This window comes from Centroberyx affinis, unplaced genomic scaffold (assembly GCF_046629955.1).
Source record: "Centroberyx affinis isolate AG114_WGS23_722 - 3 ecotype Tasmania unplaced genomic scaffold, CSIRO-AGI_Caff_v1 ptg002775l_1, whole genome shotgun sequence".
Taxonomy (NCBI): Eukaryota; Metazoa; Chordata; class Actinopteri; order Beryciformes; family Berycidae; genus Centroberyx; species Centroberyx affinis.
Window position 1 is genome coordinate 12,292 of NW_027280932.1, and position 25,036 is coordinate 37,327.

The window sequence follows — 25,036 nt, forward strand, 5'->3', positions numbered from 1 at the left end:
ATATTGATCTATTATTTCTAATAGATTAATCTTTCATTGTCCAACAACCACTCCAAATTTATGAGTAACCACTTTGTGAATTTTCTCCTCATTCAGCAGGTTATTTCATGTAGACGGAGCAGAGATCATGCAGGGTTTCTCACATATTTCTGTCCAAGCTTTAGTCAGCAGGACAGTCGGTGGAAAGGACTCCCTGGACGTCAGGTGACACTGTCCTCCACACTTCTGAGTAATATTGAGTGAATTTACTGCATGAATGTGGCTCAGTGTGTGCAGGGAATTGGATCTCTCAGATGTACTTCAATAATAGCGAGACAATTTGGAAACAAAACAGCCAATCCCTTACGATTTCCTCTCAGCAAATCAATTCAGAGGAAGGAAACTGCATTTACCAAACGACAGCGATATAAATGAACTCCAGTCTTTTCATCCTGCTTCATTTTCCTGTGTGACCTTTGTATGCAACTGGATGACACACTGCTTGAATGCAAATAGCTGAAGAAGACTGGGAATGAATGAATTAGTGATATGTACAGTACAGTCTATGAAATTTAATATATGTATGAATTTCATATACTGTACTGTACATATCACTAATTCATTCATTCAGTCTTCAATTCACCTGATTTTCATGTCTTTGGACTGGAGCAAGGAAACCCATGCAAACAGAAAGGGCCAGGAATCAAACCCAGGCCCTTCTTGCTGTGAGGCAACAGTACTAACCACTGAACCACCGTGCTACATCTTCCTGTATAATGTGAATAAGCTAATTCTGACTCTGACTTTGCTTCATTTTTTCTGTGCGTTCTCTCCCACAGCAGCCGGATGCAGTCTCTCCAGGTGGACTCGGTGCAGCGCTGGATGGAGGACCTCCGCCACATGACGGAGGTGGAGTGTATGTGCGTTCTGCAGGCCAAGCCCATCGGGGTGGAGGAGGACGCCCAGCAGGGAGAGCTGATTGTGGCGTCGGCGGTGGGCGGCGGGGACCACGTGGCCAGGAACAACCTGCAGACGCTGCTGCGCCGGGCGCTGGTGGTCAGCACCGAGCTCGGCAAGATGTTCCAGCGGCTGGAGAAGGGCCGCTGGCAGAGGGTGCACAGCACGGCCGTGCGGGCAAACTGCCACGTGCGCTCGCTGGTGCACGAGTACGGCGCCGCCCGGAACACACCGCCGGAGATGCAGAAGGTGAGGGCCGATGTGGGAAGGGTTTGGGGTTTGATGCCGGCCTGCACGGGGGCCTCACAAGCTCAATTTCAAAAGAGAGGAGGTCATGTATTAGAGTTTTGACACACCACTGACACTGACACACCAACTAAAATACAACTTTTAATTAGTTTAATTAGCTAATAATTTTGTGTTACTATATGGTGTCACATTGGTGCCACGTAAAAAGTCAGATATCTCATTTTGGAACAAAATCGATTCATATTTTTCTTGGGTTTATCAGTCTAACACTGGAAAGGCCATCAACTGACTTTTGAAAGAACTGAAAGATCTCAGCTTCTTAAGTCTCCTTCTACTTTCAGTGCAAACCTGTGTGTAGATCTTCAGAATCATGCAATGAAATAAAAGTTATAAATTATATTTACCCTTTAAATTTATGGTCTGTTAGCCTTCTCTTCCGTTGGCCTTTCTAGTACCAGCCATGCATGAGGCGGTTTTCAATTATGCCAAAACAGAGGGAAATGCGCAGATTAAATTCCAAAGTGATGAGGTCTTTGCTAATGAAGAATCAAATGTGATTCTGTATCCATTTGGTTTTGTGCAAACCATTGCCTCTCAGAGGACCAATGGAAAGGCCAGAGCTCAGTTAGATGTGAGTGCAACAAATTGCTGAAAAGGCTGAACTGCAAGAAATTGAGGCTGGTGTGGCTACCATGGGTGTTGTTATGGTCATACATGGGGCTGGTGAAAGGACAGTGAGTTGAGACATTTGTTGTTGATGTTAACGTCTACACAATCGCACTGCAAGTTCAATGAACAAGGATGCTGTAAATTCAAATTGAACACATATTCATCTGTAGCCAAACGATTGCAAAGTGGGTTCAAAAGGCCAAAGTTTACCTCTTTACCTCCTCTCCTGTACAAGAGGAACGTAACTCTGCTGCCTCTCATGTTTCATCATGCTGATGATAAAGAGACACGTTGGCTTTGACTAACTTATCCACATATTCCCCTCAAGCACAGCATGGAGTACACTCACCTCATCCATATTAAAGGAGATTAAAGTTCCTCTGCACTTCTAGTAGTTCACTCTAGAAGTGGGGTGTGTGTCACACGGTGATCTTTGATCAGCATGATATTCATTCTTGTGTGTTTTTGTGTGTTTTTTTTCCTATTGTTGCAGTATGAGAAATCTCTGCTGGAAAAGTGTATGGAGCTGACCAATATTACAGAGAGGTAAAACTATAAAAAGCAAACAAAGACAACAGTCATAATACAAAATAATGGTAGATTTATGTGGAACATGTTGGTTTCTGTTTTGTCAAACTGTGCCGTCATCCACAGGTGCCTTCATACCGATGATGAGTTCTTCCTCAAGTCCATGAGGGAAGCCATCCACGAGATCCTCACCGATGTCAGTGATTCCTTCAGCAACATGATTGACATGGCCTTGGCCAATGAGATCCAGGTATGTAGCGTTGAGCTGAACCAAAGCTTCCCCCTGTCCAGCAATGTTTTGGTCTTCACATTTGCTAATTACAAGTTGTGAACCAATGAAGTGGCCATTTCTCATATGTCATTGTTCTACATCACAGCATAGTTTCCCTCAAAACTTAAGTGTCAGACTGTCAGTGTGTGTGTGTGTGTGTGTGTGTGTGTGTGTGTGCGTGCGTGCGTGCGTGTGTGTAATACCCAAGCACTCTTTGCCAGTGACTCTCCTGAGGTATTGTGTATTGTTTTAGATCCCAATCAGTAATAAGTGGTTGAATGGAAAGGTAAACATGTGTTCAGTATTATATCCTCACTGCACTAATGGAGGATTACATCATCTTTGTATGACTTGGAGAAATAAGGACAGAATGTAAACAGACTTTACATTCCACTCTAATTAATCCATGATTAATCCATGATTACAGTTAAGGATTGTGCCTCATTCAGTTTGTATTTCATATTTTAAGAGAGTTGATGGGTTTCTTTTTGGATCCACTAATTGCATAATTATTAACGTTCATGGGTCTATTGCTTTCCTCTTGAAGTAAAACACCTGGTACACATCTAGCAAGTATCTGTGCTTGTGTTCCACTCACAAAAGTTATTTCTTGCATACAGTTTGATCAGGTATAATACAATTTATTACCCGATAGTACTTTCTAGATGTAGCACTGCATTTGACACAGGCCAATACTATTAGATCGTAATATTAATTATTACTAGTAGATTGCTAGCTGGGCATAAACAAACACTCATGGAACAGATCAACACTTGGGAAAGGAACACAGCATCCAGGCCATCCAGTCATATTGGTTGGGTTCAATTCAACGGCCTGGTTGGTTCTTTCTATTATAAGCGCCCAGGCTGGATGAGGAGAAGAAAATTTAAAACATCCTGAAACTGTTGCACACATTGTGCCATATCAAATTGGGAAGAAATCCAGTCAATATCTGGTCACGATTCTATGTTAAAGGAAAAATCCACCCTACAATGCTTTAACAATGTTAAAAAAACAGGTATTGGTGATGTACCTTGCATCTCTGGGCCCATCTTCTTGTGTATTTTGGTGGACAACATGACATCACATTGAGATATTTCCAACGCAGCTACAATAGAGTTTGATAGCAGATTTTGTTTCAGTTATCTAAAACATCAACAGTAAACGTCATGTTTTGGTGTCAGTCTCTCAATCAAAGAGCAAGAGCTTCTTCTAGAGCTGCCATTTTGCACCAACGTTCAACAATCACACAGGAAATCCATCGTAGAAGAGGCAGAGAGACCAATTTCTCCATCAGCAGTAGCCTCAACAGACCAGAATGCAATGCAGCCACAAGACATGTTGAGTTTTAAGTACAGGGCGTGGCCTTGATCAGAGACACACACCAGTGTTCACAAACTTGGCTAGCTAGCTATATTTATATGCCTATATGCCAACCTTTTGACTGAAAGCAACAATGATGTGCCTGTTCTCTGGGGGTTGTCGAAAGTCTTTCTGGGAAATGTAGGAAATCACTAACTGAAGTAGAAGTAGACGAGGCATCACAAATGATAATGAAAAGTATTTGAGGATGGATTTTTCTTTTAAATCTCCTTCTTGCAGGTCCTGATCAAACAGATTGAGTCATCGGACAGTGTGTACACCATCGGCAGTGCCATCAGTAACCTGCTGTCCCTCACCCAGGACGGGCCGCAGCTCTGCAGCATCATCGCCAAGGTAGGTCTGGTTTAGACACACTACTGTCATGGTTCTGTGTATCTCAATGGGTGCAGCATGGCAGCAACACTGCCTTGGTTAGAGGTTTGATTTCCACTGGGGGCCGCCCATACTAAAAAGCGACTGCCAATAGCCAATGAGAGCCGAGTTAATAGTGAGGTGAGCCGGAAACAAGCTGAATCTGGCTTTCCGCCTCCACTGACGCATTGGATTGTGCAAGTTCCTGTGAGATCAGTTGTCTTGACATCAGTGACGAATCAGAAGCATAATCTGTTATATCGTTAAGTGTGTGATACCCCATCCTTGCCTAACCATCTAGTGCAAGCATAGTTACGATTGAGGTACAAACAAATCTGTGAAATCATTTGTTATGTGTGTGATGCAATTTGTTTACAAAATCGGTTAGGATTTGAAAAGTCTTCTAGTGTGTCACCAGCTGATATGCAATCTGAAGAGGGAAACCCCACAAATCTGGTACTCCGAACTACTTTAGTTTTGTAATTGTGATTCTAGTTTTATTACTTGTTATATTACTTATTTTGTTATTTATTACTGTCTCTTTTGTAGACTTGTATTGTTTGGGCATTCATGTGGTTTGGCACACACTTGTATATAAAGTTCCATCTGTTTTTAGTTGTACCTCTGTTTGTTTTCTAGTTGTATGTTTATCTCTTGTATTACCTTTTATTCCTATTTTTTATTTATTCTTTTTTTATTCAACTTTATTCAAAGGTAAAAATCATTCTTTTTGACCAAGGTGTGTGTAGCCCCACCTTTAGAAACACATGTTTTCACCAAATTTTAGGCACAGGCAGCTTCATTTCATATTACTCCACCCATTCATTCTCGATACCCCCCTTTTATGACCAGCCCCACCTTTCTCTGTTGACCTGCATGTGCCATCTATCTCTTTATCTATGGCCCTAAAAAGCTATTTCACCCTGAGATAAGACAAGGCAGTCCAGACAGCAAGTCTCAATTTGCTATTAGTTTACTGACCGCTTCCAGGATACTCTTGATAAGACTCTTCCTGATGGCCCATACACACACAAATACACACACACGCATGCACACACACACACACACACACACACACACACACACACACACACACACACACTTCCCTCGCTGCCAGATCATCAGATCAGTACTGTCAGCTCCCATTAAGAGTGAGCATCGATCACTAAGGCGGGCTGCTCTGGCTTCTTTGCTGTCAATCCGCTTCTTAACTCCCTGCACAGAAGGCCGGCTGGAGGAAGCCTACCTGCCAATGGCTGCTAATGAATACCCAACACAAAACATCTGCCGCCTGCCTGGCATCTGAATTAATTAATTTCCACCACTCCCTCTCTCTCTCTCTCTCTCTCTCTCTCCCTGTCTCTTTCTCACTCTCTTTGCGATACTGCGTAACTTTTGGCCCGTATCCGAGTTCTTCCCTCATTACCATTTTCCGCAGCCTGCTGACTTTACTCATTCGCTTGTTTTGAATAACTGCGATTAGCCGTCTAAATGCTCGGGCGGAGACCTGATATTTCCGCCTCCTCCTCCCTCCTGCCCCGTCTCTCTCCCTCTGTTGTTGTTGACAGATGAGCATTTACTGAGTGGTGCGTTGTGTAGGGAGAAGAGAAAGGAGATACAGTAAATGTGTGGTAGTGAAGCAGGCAGCATGATAAATAAAGCCTAATCAGTGTATGACCTGGTCAAATAGTATTTGCAGATTACTTGTTTTATTCTGCTAGAGGCACCAGATGGGTGGAGTTTGCCACTTTAGACAATGCAATAGATACCAGACGGAGCCCAGTAATGTCCTGAAGGGAAAAAACTGTGTATCGTGGTAATGAAGAATTAACTTGTGTGCACAACATGCTATTGTGGCACATGATGTATAAAACATGCCTTCGCGTTAGTGTGAGAACAGATATAAAACGTGGACACATATTTAGCTAAAATATAGAGCCAGTGTTACTGCACCAAGCCCTTATCTGAAAGCTTATTAATCAATACTCAACTGTCATAGTAACTGACATAGTAAGGCCAATTTGTTCAATATGTCAGTTTTCTTACTAATAATAACTCAGCATTGTAATTAGGTAATGCCTTGATAACTCATCCTGAGTTTTGTACCAGAAGTAAAATTTAATCAACCAATCCATCCATTATCAAAGTCTCATTCAGTAAATGAATTTATGCAACAAAATATCAGGCTAATTAAACAAAATAAATCAATGCAATCAAGTAAATTTGACTAATTGCAGCAGGTGAGTGAAATCATTTTGAAACCATGCTTTAAAAAACGTGCGTACGTTTCATTAACTTGTGGAAATTAGTTAATTTGTTTGCAGAAATTATGAAATTGTGCGCACAAAAATAAGGAAAATTAGTGCATGAAGTATCCAAAACGAGGATTATCTTGTGCACTCTAATTAACCAAATCAAGGGCAGAATGTCGATCTCATGCACACACAGTTCTATCTTATGAACTCAGTATAATAAATCGTGACCTCACAACATCATGCTTCTCTATTGGATACATAGACATATATGATATGATATATGATATAATCAGAATAAATGCGAAACACATGATTAGTTGAAAAATCTTGTGAATATTAAATTGCTGGGATTAATCCACAGAAACAAGTCAACAATGAAATGAGATTTATATTTTCTAGTGTGAACATACGTCAAACGGCGACCTGAATAAAACAGAGCGACCGTGTCATGATTTACAAAGTTGTCTGTCTCAGTGTTTACCTCCAGTCATGATGGATATGGATCTAAATGTGTCCGTGTTGGCAGACTCTGCACACACGTGTCCTTGCTCTTCTAATGCTGAAAGCTAAGTCTGCAGGGTGTGAGAGCGCGGTGTGGCGGTAACTCTGTGGCCTAGTGAGAGTCTTCACGTCATCAGCTCTGTCTGAAGCACGTGGGCGGGGGGCAGTTCAGACGGAGTTCAGAAACATTTATAAATACAACACACCAAGACGCTCAGATGACATCTCCATTATCAAGATTAGACAGTGTAAGGAGAAAGGATGCATACTTGTTCCCTCTCTCTCTCAGCCTGTCTGTCTCTCTCACTCCCCTACCTGTAAATGTAGATGAAGATGAACTGATAATTGTTTTTCCCAATTAAACCAACACTATGTTTTAGCCTCAGACAGTCTCATGGATGAATGCCAAATTAACTTGACCAACCTCTTGCTGAACACAGGCCCTTGGGAAATTGGCCCTCGGGAAATTCAATGAATTTTTACCAAAAATTGTTTTGCTTGCAAGTCAAGGAGAAACATTTCTGCACCCTGTCTGTTACAACTCACAAAACTGCAGGCATTGTGTGAGCGAGGACGGCGGACCGGAGCACAGGGTTCAATTCAGAAAACTATGAAATGGAAAGAAATTACACGCTGTGTAGACCTGTACAAACAAAGGCACGGATAGAGACGCATTTTAGGCAAGCAAAAGTTTCACATGATGATGTTAGCGCAGCAAGTGCTGTTCCAAAATGCGTGGATGTGAGAATGAGTACGCTTTATGGGCTTCATTTGAGGAATGAGGATGAAGTCAGTGGAAATGATAGAACTGTGAGTTGTTTGACGGGGAAGGGGAAATAAAACGACTGACAAGCCCAGCGATCTGTGAAAAGGGAAAAGCAGGGGAAAATCTGTGGAGACGAAACAAAAAAAAAAGTAGCTTGAGAGGAGCTGAGAACTGATGATTATTTGAATCAAACTATCTGGTAGTGGAGCTGGAGATTTTATTATCCCTCCGATGCATCTCTGCTTTCAGGATGGATTCAGAAAGATGTAAAAAATAGTAGGCATTTCAAGAAGGGCACTGGTGAAAGTGCAATGTTTAAAATATCTCTCAAGAACAGACGTGGAGAGTGACCGTCTCCCTGGAAATCCTTGATAGAGAGAAACTTTAGAGGGTGAGGAAGAGGAGGAGGGACACAACTGCAAACAAACAGGGAACATATTAGATGGAGAAGGGTTCGGTGCTGTGTGTTTGGTGAGCATTATAGCTGGGGACAGCTGGAGAGCATGTTGGATGGACAGGAATAAGGAGTGTTTGAGAGAGACAGAAAAATAGAGAGAATACAGCCACACTCATTCACAACTGGGAGCTGCCCAGTACAATCACAGGTCTTCTGCTTTTGACACTCAGCAGCAACACTGGGGTGTTGAGGTTGGAGAAAGCCCTACTCATTCCTTCTTACCCTGCCCAAATTGCCTTACCTGATCCAGGATTTTTAAAGTAATAATCTGTAGGAAGGCAGACCAAAAAAAAGCCTCCGCACACTGTGTCAAATGCAATAAATGTGAAACTTGCATTGCAGAAGCTTTTTTCTTTGAATTCAAGTAATACTCAGTGACATTTTTATATTAATGAATGTCCATTTTGCTACTCTCTATATTGCTGATTGATATAAAACAATAGTGATTCAACCAATTCACAAACACTTGCTGTTCTAAACACCCGGTGTCTGGCAGGTCTTTCCTCTAATGCACAGGAGGTGATGTGTTTTACATTAGAGGCAGTGGCAACAGTGGTTTGCTTGGAATAAACAGAAGAAGAACTGGGTAGTTAGCATGAGCAGTGATAGCCACCATGGCTAAACAGACAAAGAAAAGAGCGCCACCTACAGAAACTCAAACTTCACCAACAGAAAAACCAAGGAAAAAGACGTCACAGTTCTGCCCACACTGTTTGATTGACAGCTGATCTCTGGGAAGTGCAGTGCAGAAACACCACAGCAATGAGCGCTTAGCAACAAAGTTGTCACAAAAAATCAATAACAAGAATCTTGTGGATTACCACTTTAACCGTTGACTTTCTAATGAAAAGCCTGTATGGAGGGAAACTGAGTTCACTGAAATGAGAGATGGAGAGAGAGGGAGATGCATTCCAGTGTTTATCCAGCTTCTGAACTTCAACAAACTAATTAACTCAATTATATGACACCTATTGACTTGTTGCTGTTAGACAAAAGTCATTGATGAAGATCCACTTGTTTTTTGTGTGTGTGTGTGTGTGTGTGTCTGGGGTGGGGGGTTGCCTTAAAGTAAAGCTCTTAGGTTTAGTCTTCTTTAAGTCCATTAAATGGAGGAAGGAAGAATAAAAAGCCAAAAATGTTTTAGACCGTCCAGACACTCTCCAGAGCTTCACTTCTTAACACAAAAAAAAAGAAAGAGATATTATTTTGCGAGGGCTAAAGCAACATTTGCGTCACAGAAAAACAAGACTGCCAGCCACTTCATCACTGCGTGAATATGACTCGCATTAGCCTGTGTCGCTCTGTGGAGTTTCAAAAGGTTTAGTTAAAACTATCTCTCAGAAAAAGCGGGTGGGGGGTGGCTGGTGGTTTTTCCATGGATGGCAGGCCGATTGCGTAGGCAGTGAGCAGGGAAGAGCGGTCAGGTTTGAGGGCAGGATGATTAGCCACTCCAAGCCCTGGCAGCATGGCCTGAGCAGCATATGAGACATGCCAGCCCAGTATAATGGCCTTATTAGGATAATGGTGGTAGTTACAGGCTTCGTCTTCCTCCAGGTAATTCTATCTATCTCCACGCTGAATAGAATTCAATACCTGCAAGTGTTTTTGTCAGAGGGTAGCTGTAGTGTAGACGCGGAGGCAATACAGGAGGTATTTTTGTTTGTTTACACCAATCAGAATCCAAAAGAAAATGCTCAGCTATTATGGATAGTGAATGATTTTTTTTTTCTGCTCGGTGTTTTCCACCCATAAAACATGAGTAAGTATATTTTGGCTGGTTTTATCTGACACGATGAATTGTGTGAGCCATTTGATAGGTTCTGTGGTTGGCAGGCTCACAGAGTGAAGCTGGCCAAATCCATTGGTCATTTTGGGTCTGCTGGGCTCTTCAAGCCAGCATGCTGCTTTTGGCTCAGACCTGTGAGACCTTTTGGCTTAGACCTTTCTTACAGCAACGTCTACCAAGGAGCAATTTGATCCATCATTTTACACAATCATGTGTGCTTCAAGACAGAGCTGCATATGACTCATGTGTTGGTGTGTAATTTCTTGGTATGAAGCTGGACCTCACAGCACAGGGAGCGAGCTCACATTCAAAGTCTCAAATGACTCAAATCTGAACCATAACCGAAAGTTGTTTTACCTAACCGCCTTTTTCTAGCCCCAAATTAACTTCCACTGTTTAAAAACAACAGAGGGATCATCGGTAAGACTTGAGCTGGCATTTCCTCATTATAAGCCGTGAGTGTAAACACATTACCCAGTGGCCACTAGAAACAAGAGGCTTTGTATAAGAACATAACCTGGGCTACCTCACTATGCAGTGTTGCTGGGCCTTTTGGAAAAAAAATCATCCAAACTATGACCATTGCTTTTATAAGCATTCCGTTAAAGTTACAATATGCAACTTTTTTCACATTATAATAACAGTAAATAAATAGGATATTACACAAACAAACAGGACATTATAAATTGTCAGTCTGTCTCTGTCTGTGATCCTGTGTGTACATCAAATGGGGGTCTGTGGCCCTAATGTGGACTAAATTAAGGGTCGGTGATATGAAAAGTGTTGAGAATCACTGCTTTAAACCATGTGCACAGCTTTTATAAACATTCTTCTAAATCAAGGACACTTCAACAGGACACATAGGTGTTGATGGACATGCTCTGGCTGTTTTTGAAAGCCTTCTACAAAAGCAAAGGTGTCATAAGTAACTAAACACTGCAGGCCTGTGGAAAGGCCTGAAACTAAAAGAATTTGAGTTTAAACTTTTCTTTTTTGTTTTTCACAGGAAGGAGCTGTGGTGGCTCTGTTTAAGATCTGCAGGCAAGACTGCTTCAGCGACCTGTACGCTCACGCTCTGAGAACAGTGGCCTCTATCTGCTGTGTGGAGGAGGGCATCAACCAACTAGACAAGGTATTGCACACACACACACACACACACACACACACACACACACACACTCACACATGCACACTCACATGAATTGTAGTGTTTTGCGTGATATGCAAACAGCTTGAATGCATGCTAAATTCAGACAAATACAATTACACATTTGTGTTTAAGTTATTTGCACCAACAAATGCTAAAATGTTGAAACAAAAGAGAAGGAAAAGAAAGAAATGCAAACGATAGGGGTGAGACGAATTAATCCTATCTTACCAAAACAAAAAAGAAAAAAGAAAAAACAAGATGAACAAAATAAGTTTTAATTGGACAACTAGGATGAGAATGGTACAAGAGCCCTGATGGAGATATGACATAATAGGGGAAGTGTGTGTGGCAACATGGAGCGAATCTCTGTGATCAAGAGTCGAGGGATCAGCAGACAAACTAAGGCTTTAGCATCTGTGTGTTCACTGGGCCTCGTCAGACAGTTTGTCCGATAAAGGCGCTTCCTGCAGCATTTTAAGCATGAATATTTCATTGGCAGAGTAACCATTAACAAATGCAACCATGGTTGAGATGACTGGTAGCCTCTCTATGGGCAGAAATATGTGTCACAACTGAAACTGAATTATTTATATTTGAATTTGAATTGCTCAACTTGAATAATTGCATTAAAAAACTGAATTTTGAATCACATAATTTGAATTTGTATTGTTTAACTTGAATAATTGCATTGAAAAACTGAATCTGAATAGCATAATTTGAAATTGAATTTATTAGTTTGAAACTGAATTCCAATAAACTTGAAACTGAATGTAATATTATGAAATTGAATTAATTTGCTCTTAAACTGTATTCAGTTCTCACAATTCAAATTCAGTTCTCGTAATTCAAATTCAGTTCTTGCAATTCAATTTCAGTTTACTGAATAACACATCCTGGTCGTTGAAGAAGAGCAATCGAGTGCAGATTCACAGAACCTCTCTGTCATGCCAGTGTTAGTTTTAGTGTTTCTCAAAATGAAGACCACAATAAACCCTGTTTCTTCCTGTCGCAGAATCTCTGAATCTCTGAGAATCTCTGCCTCTTGGGTCAAAGGTTTTTCTCTTTTTTTACTCTGAGGATTAAACATGTTGGAAGTGAAGGCTGTCAGTCTTCTTAGTGACAGTCTTCTTTGTTTGTTTGTTTCTTTTGTTTATGTCTCATAATTAATGTGGTAATAATTTATTGATGTTAAAACGCTACACATAGCACCTTTAAATTGCTCAGGACGCAAAAGTAGATTCACACAACCTCTACGGCTTTATCACTGCTGTCATGGGAGAAACATGTGACTGCGATAGTGGCGTGTTTCCATTTTCTTACTTGAACTGAAAGGTCATGTATGAGTTGAGAGACCTGGTCAAATTGAAACTTTCAGAATGGGAGTCGATGAGAAAATAACCATTCTTTTTTCCTCCCTGAAATATTATGAAATAATATTCTTTTTATAGGTACTGTATGTGTTTTTTTGTCAACAGCATGATACAGTCCATACACAAAAAGATGATTGATGATTCACTGTGAGTCTGTCTGAAACCCAGTGATGAGATCATTAGATGTGACCTCCTGACCCCTGAGCTGACATGTCATGTTACACATTTAGATGGGTGGTTTGGTGTATGTTTGTGTCTGTATGTGTGTGTGCAACTTCTGTCAGTGTGTATACTGTATGTCTGTGTGCATGTGTGTGTGTGGAAGGGAGAGAGGGTGAGAAAGAGAAAGAAAGAAAGAAAGAGAGCTAATGATACAACCCTGTTTGTTTGTGCTCCTCTCTCTATCGAGAATTCAACCAAAATACACAACAGACGTACCTGTGTCAAGCGAGCGTTTACAGGAAGACAAATATAACCTGATACCAGTGAATAATGATGCCACAGCGGTGTCTGTGTTCGCATATAGAGCAGCTGGGACAGCATGAATCATCCAAGTGTAAAAACTCGTAACGGGAACCAAAGTCCGCCCCAGATTAGCAGCCTTGTCCCGCGAGGGGGGCTGTCAGGCAAGTAGACGCTGTGAACCGCTCACCGCCGATCGCTCAGGCTTGAGAAACACAACTGTCACGCACCTGCACTGCTCATTGGCGGATACTTCTGGTTTTAATCCCCTACTGGAGCATTATGTAATCATAATATGGTGAATGGAGAAAGTATTGATCAGGAGCAGAGCTTTTTCTTTGTCGAGCGTCTGCCGTACAAAGGAAAACAAATCACTTCATAACACACATAAACCATATAAGAATATAAAAAAAAATATGTTATTAGCTATCACACTTGTATTACTGTGTGTGGTAGATTAGAGAGGCATTGCTGTAATATGTATGTTCAATCAACCTTCCTGTGATAATTAAAGGTTAAAAAAACAATATATATTGTTGCATAATGTGTTTGACTATATTGTATAGGGACATATCAGGAATCTGATGTTGATCTGTCATAGGTTACAGAATTCAAAGACCTGTTGCATACATGATTTTCTGACCAAATAGTAACTCACACTTTTTTTTGTTTACTTTAAGTTAACCAGTCCCAATACTGAGCCTCACCTTAATTATGGGTGGCTGACTGCAACGACTGGTATTGTAGAAAAAAAGTTTTAACAGTGGCCAAAAGACTGAACTTATTAAATGCTACCAATAGTGATAGCCAAAAAGACCAGCTTTAGCTTACTGTCCCAATATATTCATTCATTCATTTTCCATTCCCATTTATTCCTATTCAGAGTCATGAGGGGGCTGGAGCCTATCCCAGCATGCACTGATCAGAAGGCAGGGAGACACTCTGGACAGATCTCCAGTACATCACAGATAGAAAAACACATTCCCGCTCACATTCACTCCTGTAGGCAATTTAGAGTCTCCAATTCATCAGACTCATCAGAGGAAACACAGGGAAAACATGCAAACATCACACAGAAAGGATCATGGCCGAGATTCAAACCCAGGATCTTCTTGCTATAAAGAAACAGTGCTAACAAGTGAACCACTGTGTCTTCCCCCACTACATTCAAGGCTTCCCAACCTGGGGTTCATGTGGCCCCTGGGGGTCGTGAAATGGTTTTCAGGGGTCGAGAGAGGATTTATGAGATTTCAAAAGTTTTTCTAATAAACAAACGTGTTTTTAGCCTTTGTCTCAGCAATTCCTCATGTAAGATCATTAGAGAGGGAAAATTAAAAATGATCATTTGGTGTCAAAGTTCACTGTTCCTTCAGGTTTATCCCTGCAACAGATAGCAATGATTAGGCATCAATTCGTTTTGCATGGCCACAAGCCAAAATGTTTAAGAACAACAGGGTAGCATTGAACAAACATTTCCCAGAGGCAAGCAACCTCAACTTTTTATGACTCTTAAAATGCAGAAAAGTTAGAACAGAGATTTGGGGTTGGCCCCGAGAATAAAGTGAATGAGATACATCCGGTGTGCGGTAAATGAGGAGATTGCAACGTCCTATTTTTGGGAGGAGGAGGCTGCGGGTGGAAGGGGAACGGGGGGGCGGGGGGGGGGGGGGGGGGCGGGTGTGGAGAGTGGATTGTTCCACGTCAGTGGGTCGCGCTGGCACAGTGCTGCTGACGTCCACGGAGACAAAAATAGGGAATTGCCCTGCGAAGCTCGGCGCGCTGATGCTCGTCAGCAGATAAGACTGACAGGTGTGGCTGAGAGCTGGCGGTCTGCCTCACTCTGGATGTTTGTCTCAGAAGTTTAGTTTACAGAGTGACGGGTGGTGGTCGAGCATCAAAAACACTTAATTTCTTCTTTTCCCAAAATGATACTAGTAGTGGGCCTAATCGTAAGTGAAAAGTGTGATTGCGGTGAACAAAAATCAGTGAAATCCAACAATGTGTGTGATGATGCTGTTGTAGACGATTGTGATTTACCACATTGGAAACTCAGCATTGTACACTGTATGACTATGAATTTATACATTTATTGGTAGTATGGAGGATTTCCAAAGTGCACACTAATTGTCAACACTTAGACATGTGTTAGACTTGAGGAGAAGTGCTACTGAAGGATGCCGAGTCTGAGATGTTGTAACAGGCAGCTACAGTCTGTATGGACTGTGCAACACTGCCACCAAGTGGAGGAAGATCTGTCCTACCTGAATTCTCTTTACTCCCTCTGATTCAGTGCCCAACTCTCACATATAGTACAAACACACAAACACATACACAAACACAGAGATGAGATCATCATATGTGACCTCCTGACCCCTCAGCTGACATGTCAGGTTAAACATTTAGATGGGTGGCTTGAGGTTGAATGTTCAGATTTTCTCACTTTCCCAGCATTCCCCCCCTCTGCTGCTATTACACTGCCACAACACCTTTTATTAGATTACCTCTGTCTTCAAAATATTAGCAGACAATTAAAGACATCCGCCACACTTGGAGTCACATAATGAATATTAACAACATGTGAGCTGAGCTCCTCCCTAAACGTTATGATGCACGCACCTTGGGTCGATGCCAGCTAGATCCAAGAGTGCCGGTAAAGGCTCTAAAAATAGATCAGACCCTAATGATTATGCTATGGATGTATTGTCAACCCTGCAGTGTCAAGAGGATGGGATGCTGAGGCGGGTGGTTTGTAATTCTATTGGCAATAAGGGTGTCCATTTTGTTGTTTGGTGGAGTATTTTTCTTATTGGATAACTGGCCAAACATGGATGATATGACGTCACGTTGAGATATTTCCAGCGCAGCTACAATGAAGTTTAATAGAATTGTTTTCTTCGATCTGAAACATCAAGTTAGGTGCTGCTGTCAGTCCATCAGAATCAAAGAGCGAGGGCTTCTTTCTAGAGCCGCCATTTTGGACCAACGGTCAACAATCACACGGGGAGAAATCCATCGTAGAAGAGGCAGAGAGACCAATTTCTCCACTGACAGAAGCCTCAATAGACCAGAATGCAATGCAGCCACAAGACATGTTGCGTTTTGAGTATGGGGCGTGACCCTTTTTTTTTTTTGTTGACTGCAAAACTCTCACTCTCTTGCTCTTGCTCTCACTATTTCTCTCTCCAGCTACATGTTTGACCCACAGCAGAATGCAACAAGTTCATGCTCGTTCCCTGGGGGTTGTCAGAAGGCATTCTGGGAAATGTAGGAAATCAGTAACTGAAGTAGAAGTAGGCGAGGCAGGTTGAGGGAAAGTGGGCACAACAAAAAAAGTAAATTACAACACTTCATCACAAAATAACTCCTTGAATGCATCACAGATGGATGATATCTAACAGTAAGAATATCCGATGGGTGGATTTTTCCTTTAACATCCAGTCCCAATCAAAAGCGGTGACATATAGTGACAACTGGTTCATATGACGCACACAGTATGTAATGTGTATGTCCTGTAATGTCCAGGTGGATGGGATCCTGTGCCTGGCGGACATCCTGACTGATGACAACAGTGCGGAGGCAGCCAGGGCGGAGGCGGCGGCGGTGGTGGCTCAGATCACCTCCCCCCACCACACCTCCACCCAGCACCTGGCCAGCTTCCTGGAGAGCATGCACGACATCGTCACCGCGCTCATCAGTGAGTGACCTCACCCTGACCTTTGACCTACAGCAGGCCGGATTTGGGAATCGCCTGCAGTCCGGGATTGAACAATATTTGTGAAAAATTCTTAGTACTGAATGTTCTTGGATGGTTTTCCATACAAGTCAATAAAATGAGCACCAGTGACATAGTGGAGTCAGTTTGGTTATTAGAATTTTGGATTCTTTATTCTTTATTTCTTTATTTTTATAAGGTTTTCAATTTTTATTTAAATTTCAGTTCAGGTTTAGTTAGCTTTCAGTGTGGGTTTGGTAGTTTTAGTTTAGTTTTTAGTTTTTAGTTTTAGTTATTAATTATTTATTTATGAGTTTTTAAAGTTTTTATTTAGTTTCAATTATAGTTTTAGTATCTTTGGTAGGGGTGATGTTTTTTTTTTAAATATAATGATAGAAGTTCAGAACAGATATTTTGTATATGTTTGCAACAGCTATTGTGTAATACAAACAATAAATCAAAGTATTAAAAAAAAATAATAATAATTTTAAGTTGAGACCACTTTCCAAATTCTCTGCCTAAAATTAATTCTCTTTTTTACCCTGCACATAAACAAAGATGAAAACTAAAAATATTTCACATACATTTTTTTATTGTATTTCACAGTACAGTTTTGCAAGTAGAGAAGATACTTGTAGTTCAGTTTCATTTATTTTTTTCAGTCTCGTTTTTATTTGTATTTGTTTGACACAATTTCTATAGCACCTAGCTTTCATTTTAGTTTTAGTTTGTAATAACAACTTTGTCAATAGTATAATAACATGTATAACATGTAACAATTTCAACCAAATAGTTGAATTTGTTACATAAGACAATAAACTGAGCATCAGGAAGTTTTTAATTAATCAGTGAAAAGTAAATTTCAGTCAAGGTTTTACTCTCATTACCTTAGGTGTGTATGTGTATGTGTATGTGTTTTTTTTTTTTGTTTGTTTGTTTTTTTAACTTCGTGATTTTTTTCTCCCAGAGTTGTGTGAGACCGCCTCCTGTGGTGAAGTCTTCCTCCTGGCGTCTGCAGCCTTGGCCAACATCACCTTCTTCGACAGCATGGCCTGTGAGATTCTCCTGCAGCTGAACGCAATCCACATCCTGCTGCAGGCCTGCAAGGACCGCCAGAGAGTCGACACCCCCTACTCCAAAGACCAGGTAAAGATCCGCATTGATTTATTTATTTTTACACTAAAGAATATCATAAAATAAAGAGGTTGAACACTTGAGATGTTCACTAATAGTAAGAGTGAAAGTGAGTGCTTAACACTTCCCTTCCTCCCCCAACACTTACTGTGGATCTAATAAAGGCAAAAACACCCCAGAAATAATGCTCAACACATCCTCCCTGGTCAAATTAAGATTTTAAAAAAAGTAAAATATATGAAGAATATGTATCAAACTTTTTATCATGTTAATATTCTTTGTCCTTTAAATTTCAGGTGGTGACAATCTTGGCAAACCTCTCGGTCTTGGAGCAGTGTGCTTCTGAAGTCCTGCAAGAACAAGGTACTCTATTTTCCAACTATAATTTTATGAATATAAAATAAACATATATTAATTGTTATAGAGATTATTTATGTATTACAAAACTGTTGGTGGATTAAAGAAATACACCAGAAACTACTGAACTACTTGACATACAGTACAAGCTGTGATACAATACAAGGTTACAGAAAAATCTATGTAATACTTCTTTAATCCTCAAGATGGCAGCATCAGGTAATATCTGTGTAAAGTAGCCTGTACGAGTTGGACCAGAAAATCTACCACTGTGACAGTCTGCACTTATTTATTTATTCATTTATGACATTTTATAGTAGTAATATCTTTTAATTTTGCTGTTGCTTTGTTTTTCACAAAGGCATTGCAGTCTTCCATTTCACTGTTTTATTCTTCTTCCTCCTTCATCTTTGCCTCTGTCCTCCTGTGTGTTCTGTTTTATCTCTGGTTATTGTTTATCTCTATTTGGTTATTGTTTAATTTTAGACACTTTGACCCTGACCCACTTTGAGTCTGTCTTGCTGTCTTCTTGTGTCTAGTTCCTGTTTTGATTTTGTTGTGTGTGGGTCATTTCTGTTTTATTGGGTCAGTACAGGGTCCATACTGCATAACATATTCCATTTGTTAGATGATTTTTTTTCCTTTCCAGTGAGAAAGGAACCTCTAATCCTAGCAGTGTTAGTGCCATGCTCTACCCATCGAGCTTTATAAAACCCAAATCTGGGTTGTTTAGTTGTATCTGCATGTTATGCAAGTTATGGTTTGTTTTAGCCTACTTTGGTGCAGGACTGCTGAGGATTCCCACGTTGGACAATACGATGTGCGATCAAAAATTTAGACAACACTATTTTAAAGTTTGAATTGTCCTGACGCAGTAAGCCATTCAGCACTCCAAGCAGGTTAAAACAAATCTAAAGAATGTGTAACTGTATGTAAAACTACCATATGTCCCAGGTCAGTGCCTGTGCTGTTTGTTGTATCTGTGTCCTCTCTGAGATTCTGTTTCGTTTTTTGTGTCTTGGTGTTTTTTTTAACTGTTTTGTTGTGTCTGAGTCTTGTCTAACTGTGTTACTGGCTTGGTGCTTTCTGACTGTGCTGTTTGCTCTGTCTGAGTTGTGTCTGTCTCCCTTTGTTGCTTTGTTTGGTCTGGGAACTTGCTGACAAACCTGTCTGTTGTGTCTGGGTCCTGTCTGACTGTTTTTTTTGTTTTGTATGGATCTTGTCTGACTATGTTACATTGTTTTGTCTGGGTTTTGTCCAGTTGTATTGTGTTGTTTCATCATCTTTTTTTTTTCTGACTTTTTGTTTCTTGTCTGACTGTGCTACTTTGCTGTGTGGTGTGTGTCTCAGATGTGCTGTTTTGTTACTGTATGCCCCTTGCACTTGGCTCGGACCGGTCTGACAGTGTTTTGCTTTGTCTGGGACCTTTCTGACTGTGCTGTTTCTTGTATCTCCATCCTTTCAGACAGTGCTGTTTTGTGGTGTTTGGGTTCCTGTCTGGCTGATCCGTTTGTTGTGTCTGTCAGGAATAGAGCGACTGCTGCTGCTGCTGGGAGAGAAGCCGTCCTCCTCCAGTCCATCGGAGGGCGCCGCCTGCGAGCGCGTCCAGCAGAAAGCCGCTGTCACACTGGCCCGTCTGAGCAGAGACCCAGACGTGGCCCAAACAGCCATCCGGCTAAAAGGTACTTTCTGCTTTTTGATATTATTTTAATGAACATTTCTACTTTATTAGATAGTACTGTTGAGAGAGGCAGGGAAGATGAGAGAGGGAGAGAGAAGGGAAGACATAATAATAATAAAAATTCAAATACTACTACTACTATTACTAATAATGATAGTGATAATAATAATCAACGTAATTCATGTAGCACTTTTCAAAACAGTTACAAAGTGCTTAACACATAGGCGGTAAAAAGAAAGCAAAAACACAGAAAAAATAAAGAGGGAAAATACATCAACAACAACAACAACAGCAACAATAATATGTTAAAAATAAAATAATTAAGTCAAACAAAACAAGTCAAATTATGAAAAGACCTTGTTATATAAATGGGTCTTGAGAAGTGACCTGGCCAGAGAGAAGCCATGTGGTTCACATTTATATTTAGAATAAAATTAAATAAAATTGGATCTTGAATTGAGCCCTGAGGTACACCATGTGTAACTAAAGACGCAGAGGAAACATGCAACGTGCTGCAGAAATCATCAGCTGGATTCAAACCCACAACATCATGAGTAGCTACATGGTGTGGCCTATGTCAGATTGGCCCTGATACTGTACTCTCTTGAAGACATAATCCTTACATTTTCATGAGAAAACAAGTCAGTGTCAAAGACTATTTCCCCCATTTTTAGAGCTTAATACACAAAATCAGTTCACATCCTCATCCTATCACAGGACAGAGAAAACCCTCTGCTTTAATACACATACAGTATGTATGTATGTATGTATGTATGTATGTTCATTCCCCTGCAGAATTCAGTATCTCATAGGAAGCAGTTCTCTGTGAATGACTTATCAAACCACATGATTTGATCAGTGGAAATTCATCTCACACTCTCTCCATGACGGAAGACACTTTCAAAGGTGGAATGAGGACCAAAGTGGTTACTCAAGTACATGTGCTGCTAGTTCTGTTAAATTTTATTCAGACCGCAGTAAGAGTACATGTCTAAAAAGTAAAGTCAAAAAATAGCTCACTAGAAATAAGTAAGCATTTAGATACAAGCAGACCGTCCCTGAGTCCAAAATCCCTGAGCTTTTGGACACCTTCCAAAGACATTTTAAAGTATTACAAGAAATAGTGTTAGTCTGAACATGTACTGTTTAACAAGAGTAGCTGTAGCTAGCTGCTTTGCACCTCTGTTTATAGCTGATAGAGATGTCTAAGAATTGGACGTCCTGGTAACTTTGATTTTTTCCTTGTGTCTTTAGCTGTTCCTCGTCTTATTGAACTGTGTCGGTCCCCTGCTGAGAGAAATAACAGCGATTCGGTACTGGTTGCTTGCCTGGTAGGTAAAAAATTTGTGTGTGTGTGTGTGTGTGTGTGTGTGTGTGTGTGTGTGTGTGTGTGTGTGTGCGCAGACCCGTGCAAATGTGCCGGCTAAATGACTCCTTGTTTTGAATACAAATATGTTATTTCAACATGCAAAGTACCCATTTCAGTTGCCAATATAAAGTACCCCTGATGTACTATACATTTTTCACCTGCAGTAGCTCCATACTTCAATAGCACATATCCAGGCATTACACCACAGGCCTGCATGTATAACATCAGCGCATCAAATGACTGTCCAATTTAATTACATCCACAGGGCAATATTGAAAATTGAAAATATATCACAGCCCCGGTATCTTAAAGCCATGTTGAAATAGCTGACGAGATCACATCGTCTCAAACGCTGCATATTTAAATATGTACATATCATGAATAATATTCCTGCTCGCACTTTATCATTCTCTCATTCTGATCGTAATTATTAAGACTAGATCCTAGGACCGATGAGGGGATTTTTACCCTAAGTGCATTATGGTCAGGAGCTTAATTGGACAGCTTCTCTGCGCCGAGAAATGCCCTCGTCTTCACTGTAAGCGCGCTTCTCAGTCTATTCAAATTAATGTGATTCTATTTTATCCTTTTAGCCAAGGGTTAAGTAGTGCATTTGTAGGTGTTGAATTCTAACCTTCAAAAGGGTGGTGAGCTTTCAGAGATAATTTGTAATCCGCAATGTAAATGTTGGAGACTCTCCTGGCTGTATGGATGTGAGACGTCATGCTCTCTTGAAATCACATGAGAGTTGGAAAAATCATGGTGTGGTAATGATCCCACCTCTGGCCTATGTAGGGTGTGAATTTAGTTAGTATTACTGAAGTGTTTGTTCTTAACCTACAGATGCTAAGAGATGCTTTTATTGTGAAATGTATTAAACTTATATACATGTGTTGTTACAATGAGAGCTCTCAAAGCATTCTACCTCCCAATTTGTGTGTATATGTGTTGTCTGTGTGTGTGTGTTTGTGTCTGTGTGTGTGTGTGTGTGTGTGTTTGCCTGTATGCCTGGATCCTGATATGTGTGAATGTGTATGTATATGTGTGTGTGTGTGTGTACCTGTGCATGTATGCCTGATCCTGATGTATGAATATGTGTCTGTGTGTGTGTGTGTGTGCATGTATGTGTCGGAATGTGTCTTCTTTTTTGTGTGTGCATATGTGTGCATGTATGCCTCACCCTGATATGTGTGTGTGTGTGTGTGTGTGTGTGTGTTTGAGTATATGTGTCTTTTTGTGTGTGTGAGTGAGTGTGTGTTTATAAGTGTACCTTTGCACATATGTATGACCATGATGTATGAGTATGTGTGTGTGTTTTATGCAACTGTGCATATACCCGACCCTAATATGTATGTATATATGTGCGTGCCTGTGTATTTGTGTGTGTGTGTGTGTGTGTGTGTGTGTGTGTGTGTGTGTGTGTGTGTGTGTGCGTGCTCCCTCCCCAGGCTGCCTTGAGGAGGCTGGCAGCAGGGTGTCCAGACAGCATCGAGGCGGCCGACCACCAGCAGCTGATCAAACCGCGGCTGGTCGACTCCTTCCTGCTGTGCTCCAACATGGAGGAGAGCTTCGTCTAACGGCCTGCACACTGAACACCGAGCGCGGGAGAGCTGGACTCATGAGCAAGAAGCCCTGCTTTGTGATGCGAAAAGGACTAATGAGCGCTTTCACTGTAAAACACACACACCGTATTTGAGTAGAATTTTTTTTAAAATACTCAAAGCTGCACTAGGCAATTTCGCATGTTGGCGGCACCAAGTGGCAGCAAGAAGAAACTGAAATTCACATACAACAGAAGTCATGTAATGTGATGCCAGGAACTCCTCAGACGTAAATATCTTCTTCTTAATGTTTGCTGGAGGTTCAGCTATCGTTGGTTAGTCCAGCTTCCTCCTGCTCCTGTTTAGTAGAAAGTTTGTATTTCACTGTTAAGTTTCGGTTCAGAGAAAATTTCCCACCATTGGCCATACCAGATGCTTTCATTTCATCTGGGCAAATAGAGTGAATCTACAGCGTCTCAATTAGGACGGATGGGAGGCTCTCCTCTGTTGCTGTAGGCTGATAAAATTGGTGTAATTTTACATAAATATCTTGCCTAGTGCAGCTTTAAAAAAAAATATATATATCAGTGATCACATTCCAACAAATGTTGGTTTTATAAAAAAGGTTTTCAGAAAGCTCATTATGTTGTTATATTCCATAGCAAATTTTAATTTCATATAAATAGTGATTTTATAAGTGTAGGTGCTTTTTTCAAATGGTGTATATCTTGTTCTGGAATGAAACACTTTGTGCAATTTTTTTTTTGTTGTGGTCTGAAGGCTTGTAATGTTTCAAAGGGATTTTGGCTGGAGAGGTCCTTCACAAATGCAGAGAGAAAGAGAGAGATCCTTCATACAAGAACGCCTGTCACTGAACAGAAATTTGATTTTAGGTACTACAACACCTGGGATAAAGGCGATCATCTGAAGCATTCAGTAGTGGGAGCATGAAGTACCATGTTGCATTTTCTGTTGGTTTGTCAAAGAAAATTGCCCTCTTTTTTTATTATTTTTTTTTCATCAGCAGCCAATTTATCAGGATAACCATTTAGAACTAAATTATTACAGTTAGATTAATTATTACATATTTTCATTATGTTTCTTATTTTATTACGAAGAGTTACAGTATTGTGAGAGTACCTTGTCAGAGTACCCAGTATTTAGAATTGGTCAAGGCATAAGGAAACATGATCTAATTTTCCTGCTGTATATTGGCTGGTTTATTGCATTGTATGGCATGTACAGTTATTCCTTTCAATTTATTTGCCATTAATCTCAAATATTACGTTTGCTACAGCAAAATGGGTCTTTAAATGATTTTTATTTAAAGAGAATTACTATTATTGTATGGCATGCATAGAATAAAGGGAAGCATATGTCTAATGTTTTGGATTTTTCATTGTAGTGAATTACTGTGTTGCTATACTGAGTAAACCAACATGATTTCTTTTTTTGCATGGCTGTAAATCAGGTAAGAATAAAAGTGGATGACTATTAAATAACTAAGATATTGTAGAAGGACTCTATGAATGGCAGAGGCTTGATTGCCCTTTGCACCCGAATTTTATACGCATTTGTCACTGGAGGTCCATCTATTTTCAAACACCAGAGAAATGTTGAATACAGTTGCCTTAGTTCCTCTGATCAAGCATGAGTACTGCTACATCATCGGTGCTCCAGCCAGCAACCGCCTCGTTCAAAATGCAGCCAGGGTCCATGCAGCTAAATTTCTCTGGAGTGCCTCACTGACCTCCAGCTATCTCCAAGGAGCCACACTCCCACACTCTCCCTCGTCACAGACACAGGCAGAGGGATGAAAAAAGCCTTTGTCTGGGGCTCACAGAGGGATAGAGACACTAAGAGAATCTGGGCCCAAAAGTCCACTTCTTGGTCCTGCTTGAACCATCAGGTCTTCTCAAAGACCAGGGGAACATCTGCCATTTCAGCCTCCATGTTTCCAAGACATGTGGACCGGTAGAGAGGAATGCCACAGCAGAATACAGTATAGCTGCAGTCAGTTGAAAAGCTTGTTATCAAAATGTCAGTTTTTCACAATTTAACATTTTTTTTTTCGATTTCAAATGATCAGTATGATTTTTTTTTATTAT

General features: G+C 40.7%; 1 protein-coding gene across 1 annotated transcript; it reads left to right on the top strand.

Annotated features, from left to right (window-relative positions):
* Positions 1-825: 825 nt before the first annotated feature.
* On the top strand, positions 826-24,305 carry LOC139657885 (protein inscuteable homolog). The gene is made up of 11 exons (XM_071535867.1): positions 826-1,185; positions 2,348-2,400; positions 2,509-2,632; positions 4,256-4,369; positions 11,159-11,284; positions 16,657-16,828; positions 17,814-17,992; positions 18,277-18,343; positions 19,864-20,019; positions 21,273-21,349; positions 22,836-24,305. The coding sequence occupies exons 1-11, from the start codon at positions 826-828 to the stop codon at positions 22,962-22,964; spliced, it is 1,557 nt and encodes a 518-aa protein (XP_071391968.1). The 3' UTR covers positions 22,965-24,305.
* The last annotated feature ends 731 nt before the right edge of the window (positions 24,306-25,036 follow it).

What these genes read in the sequence shown, in the direction of transcription:
- LOC139657885 (XM_071535867.1), top strand. Translation starts at nt 826, where the DNA reads ATGCAGTCTCTCCAGGTGGACTCGGTGCAGCGCTGGATGGAGGACCTC. An exon ending in CCCCCTACTCCAAAGACCAG is followed by an intron (nt 17,993 to 18,276) that starts GTAAAGATCCGC and finishes TTTAAATTTCAG; the next exon opens with GTGGTGACAATCTTGGCAAA. An exon ending in AACAGCCATCCGGCTAAAAG is followed by an intron (nt 20,020 to 21,272) that starts GTACTTTCTGCT and finishes TTGTGTCTTTAG; the next exon opens with CTGTTCCTCGTCTTATTGAA.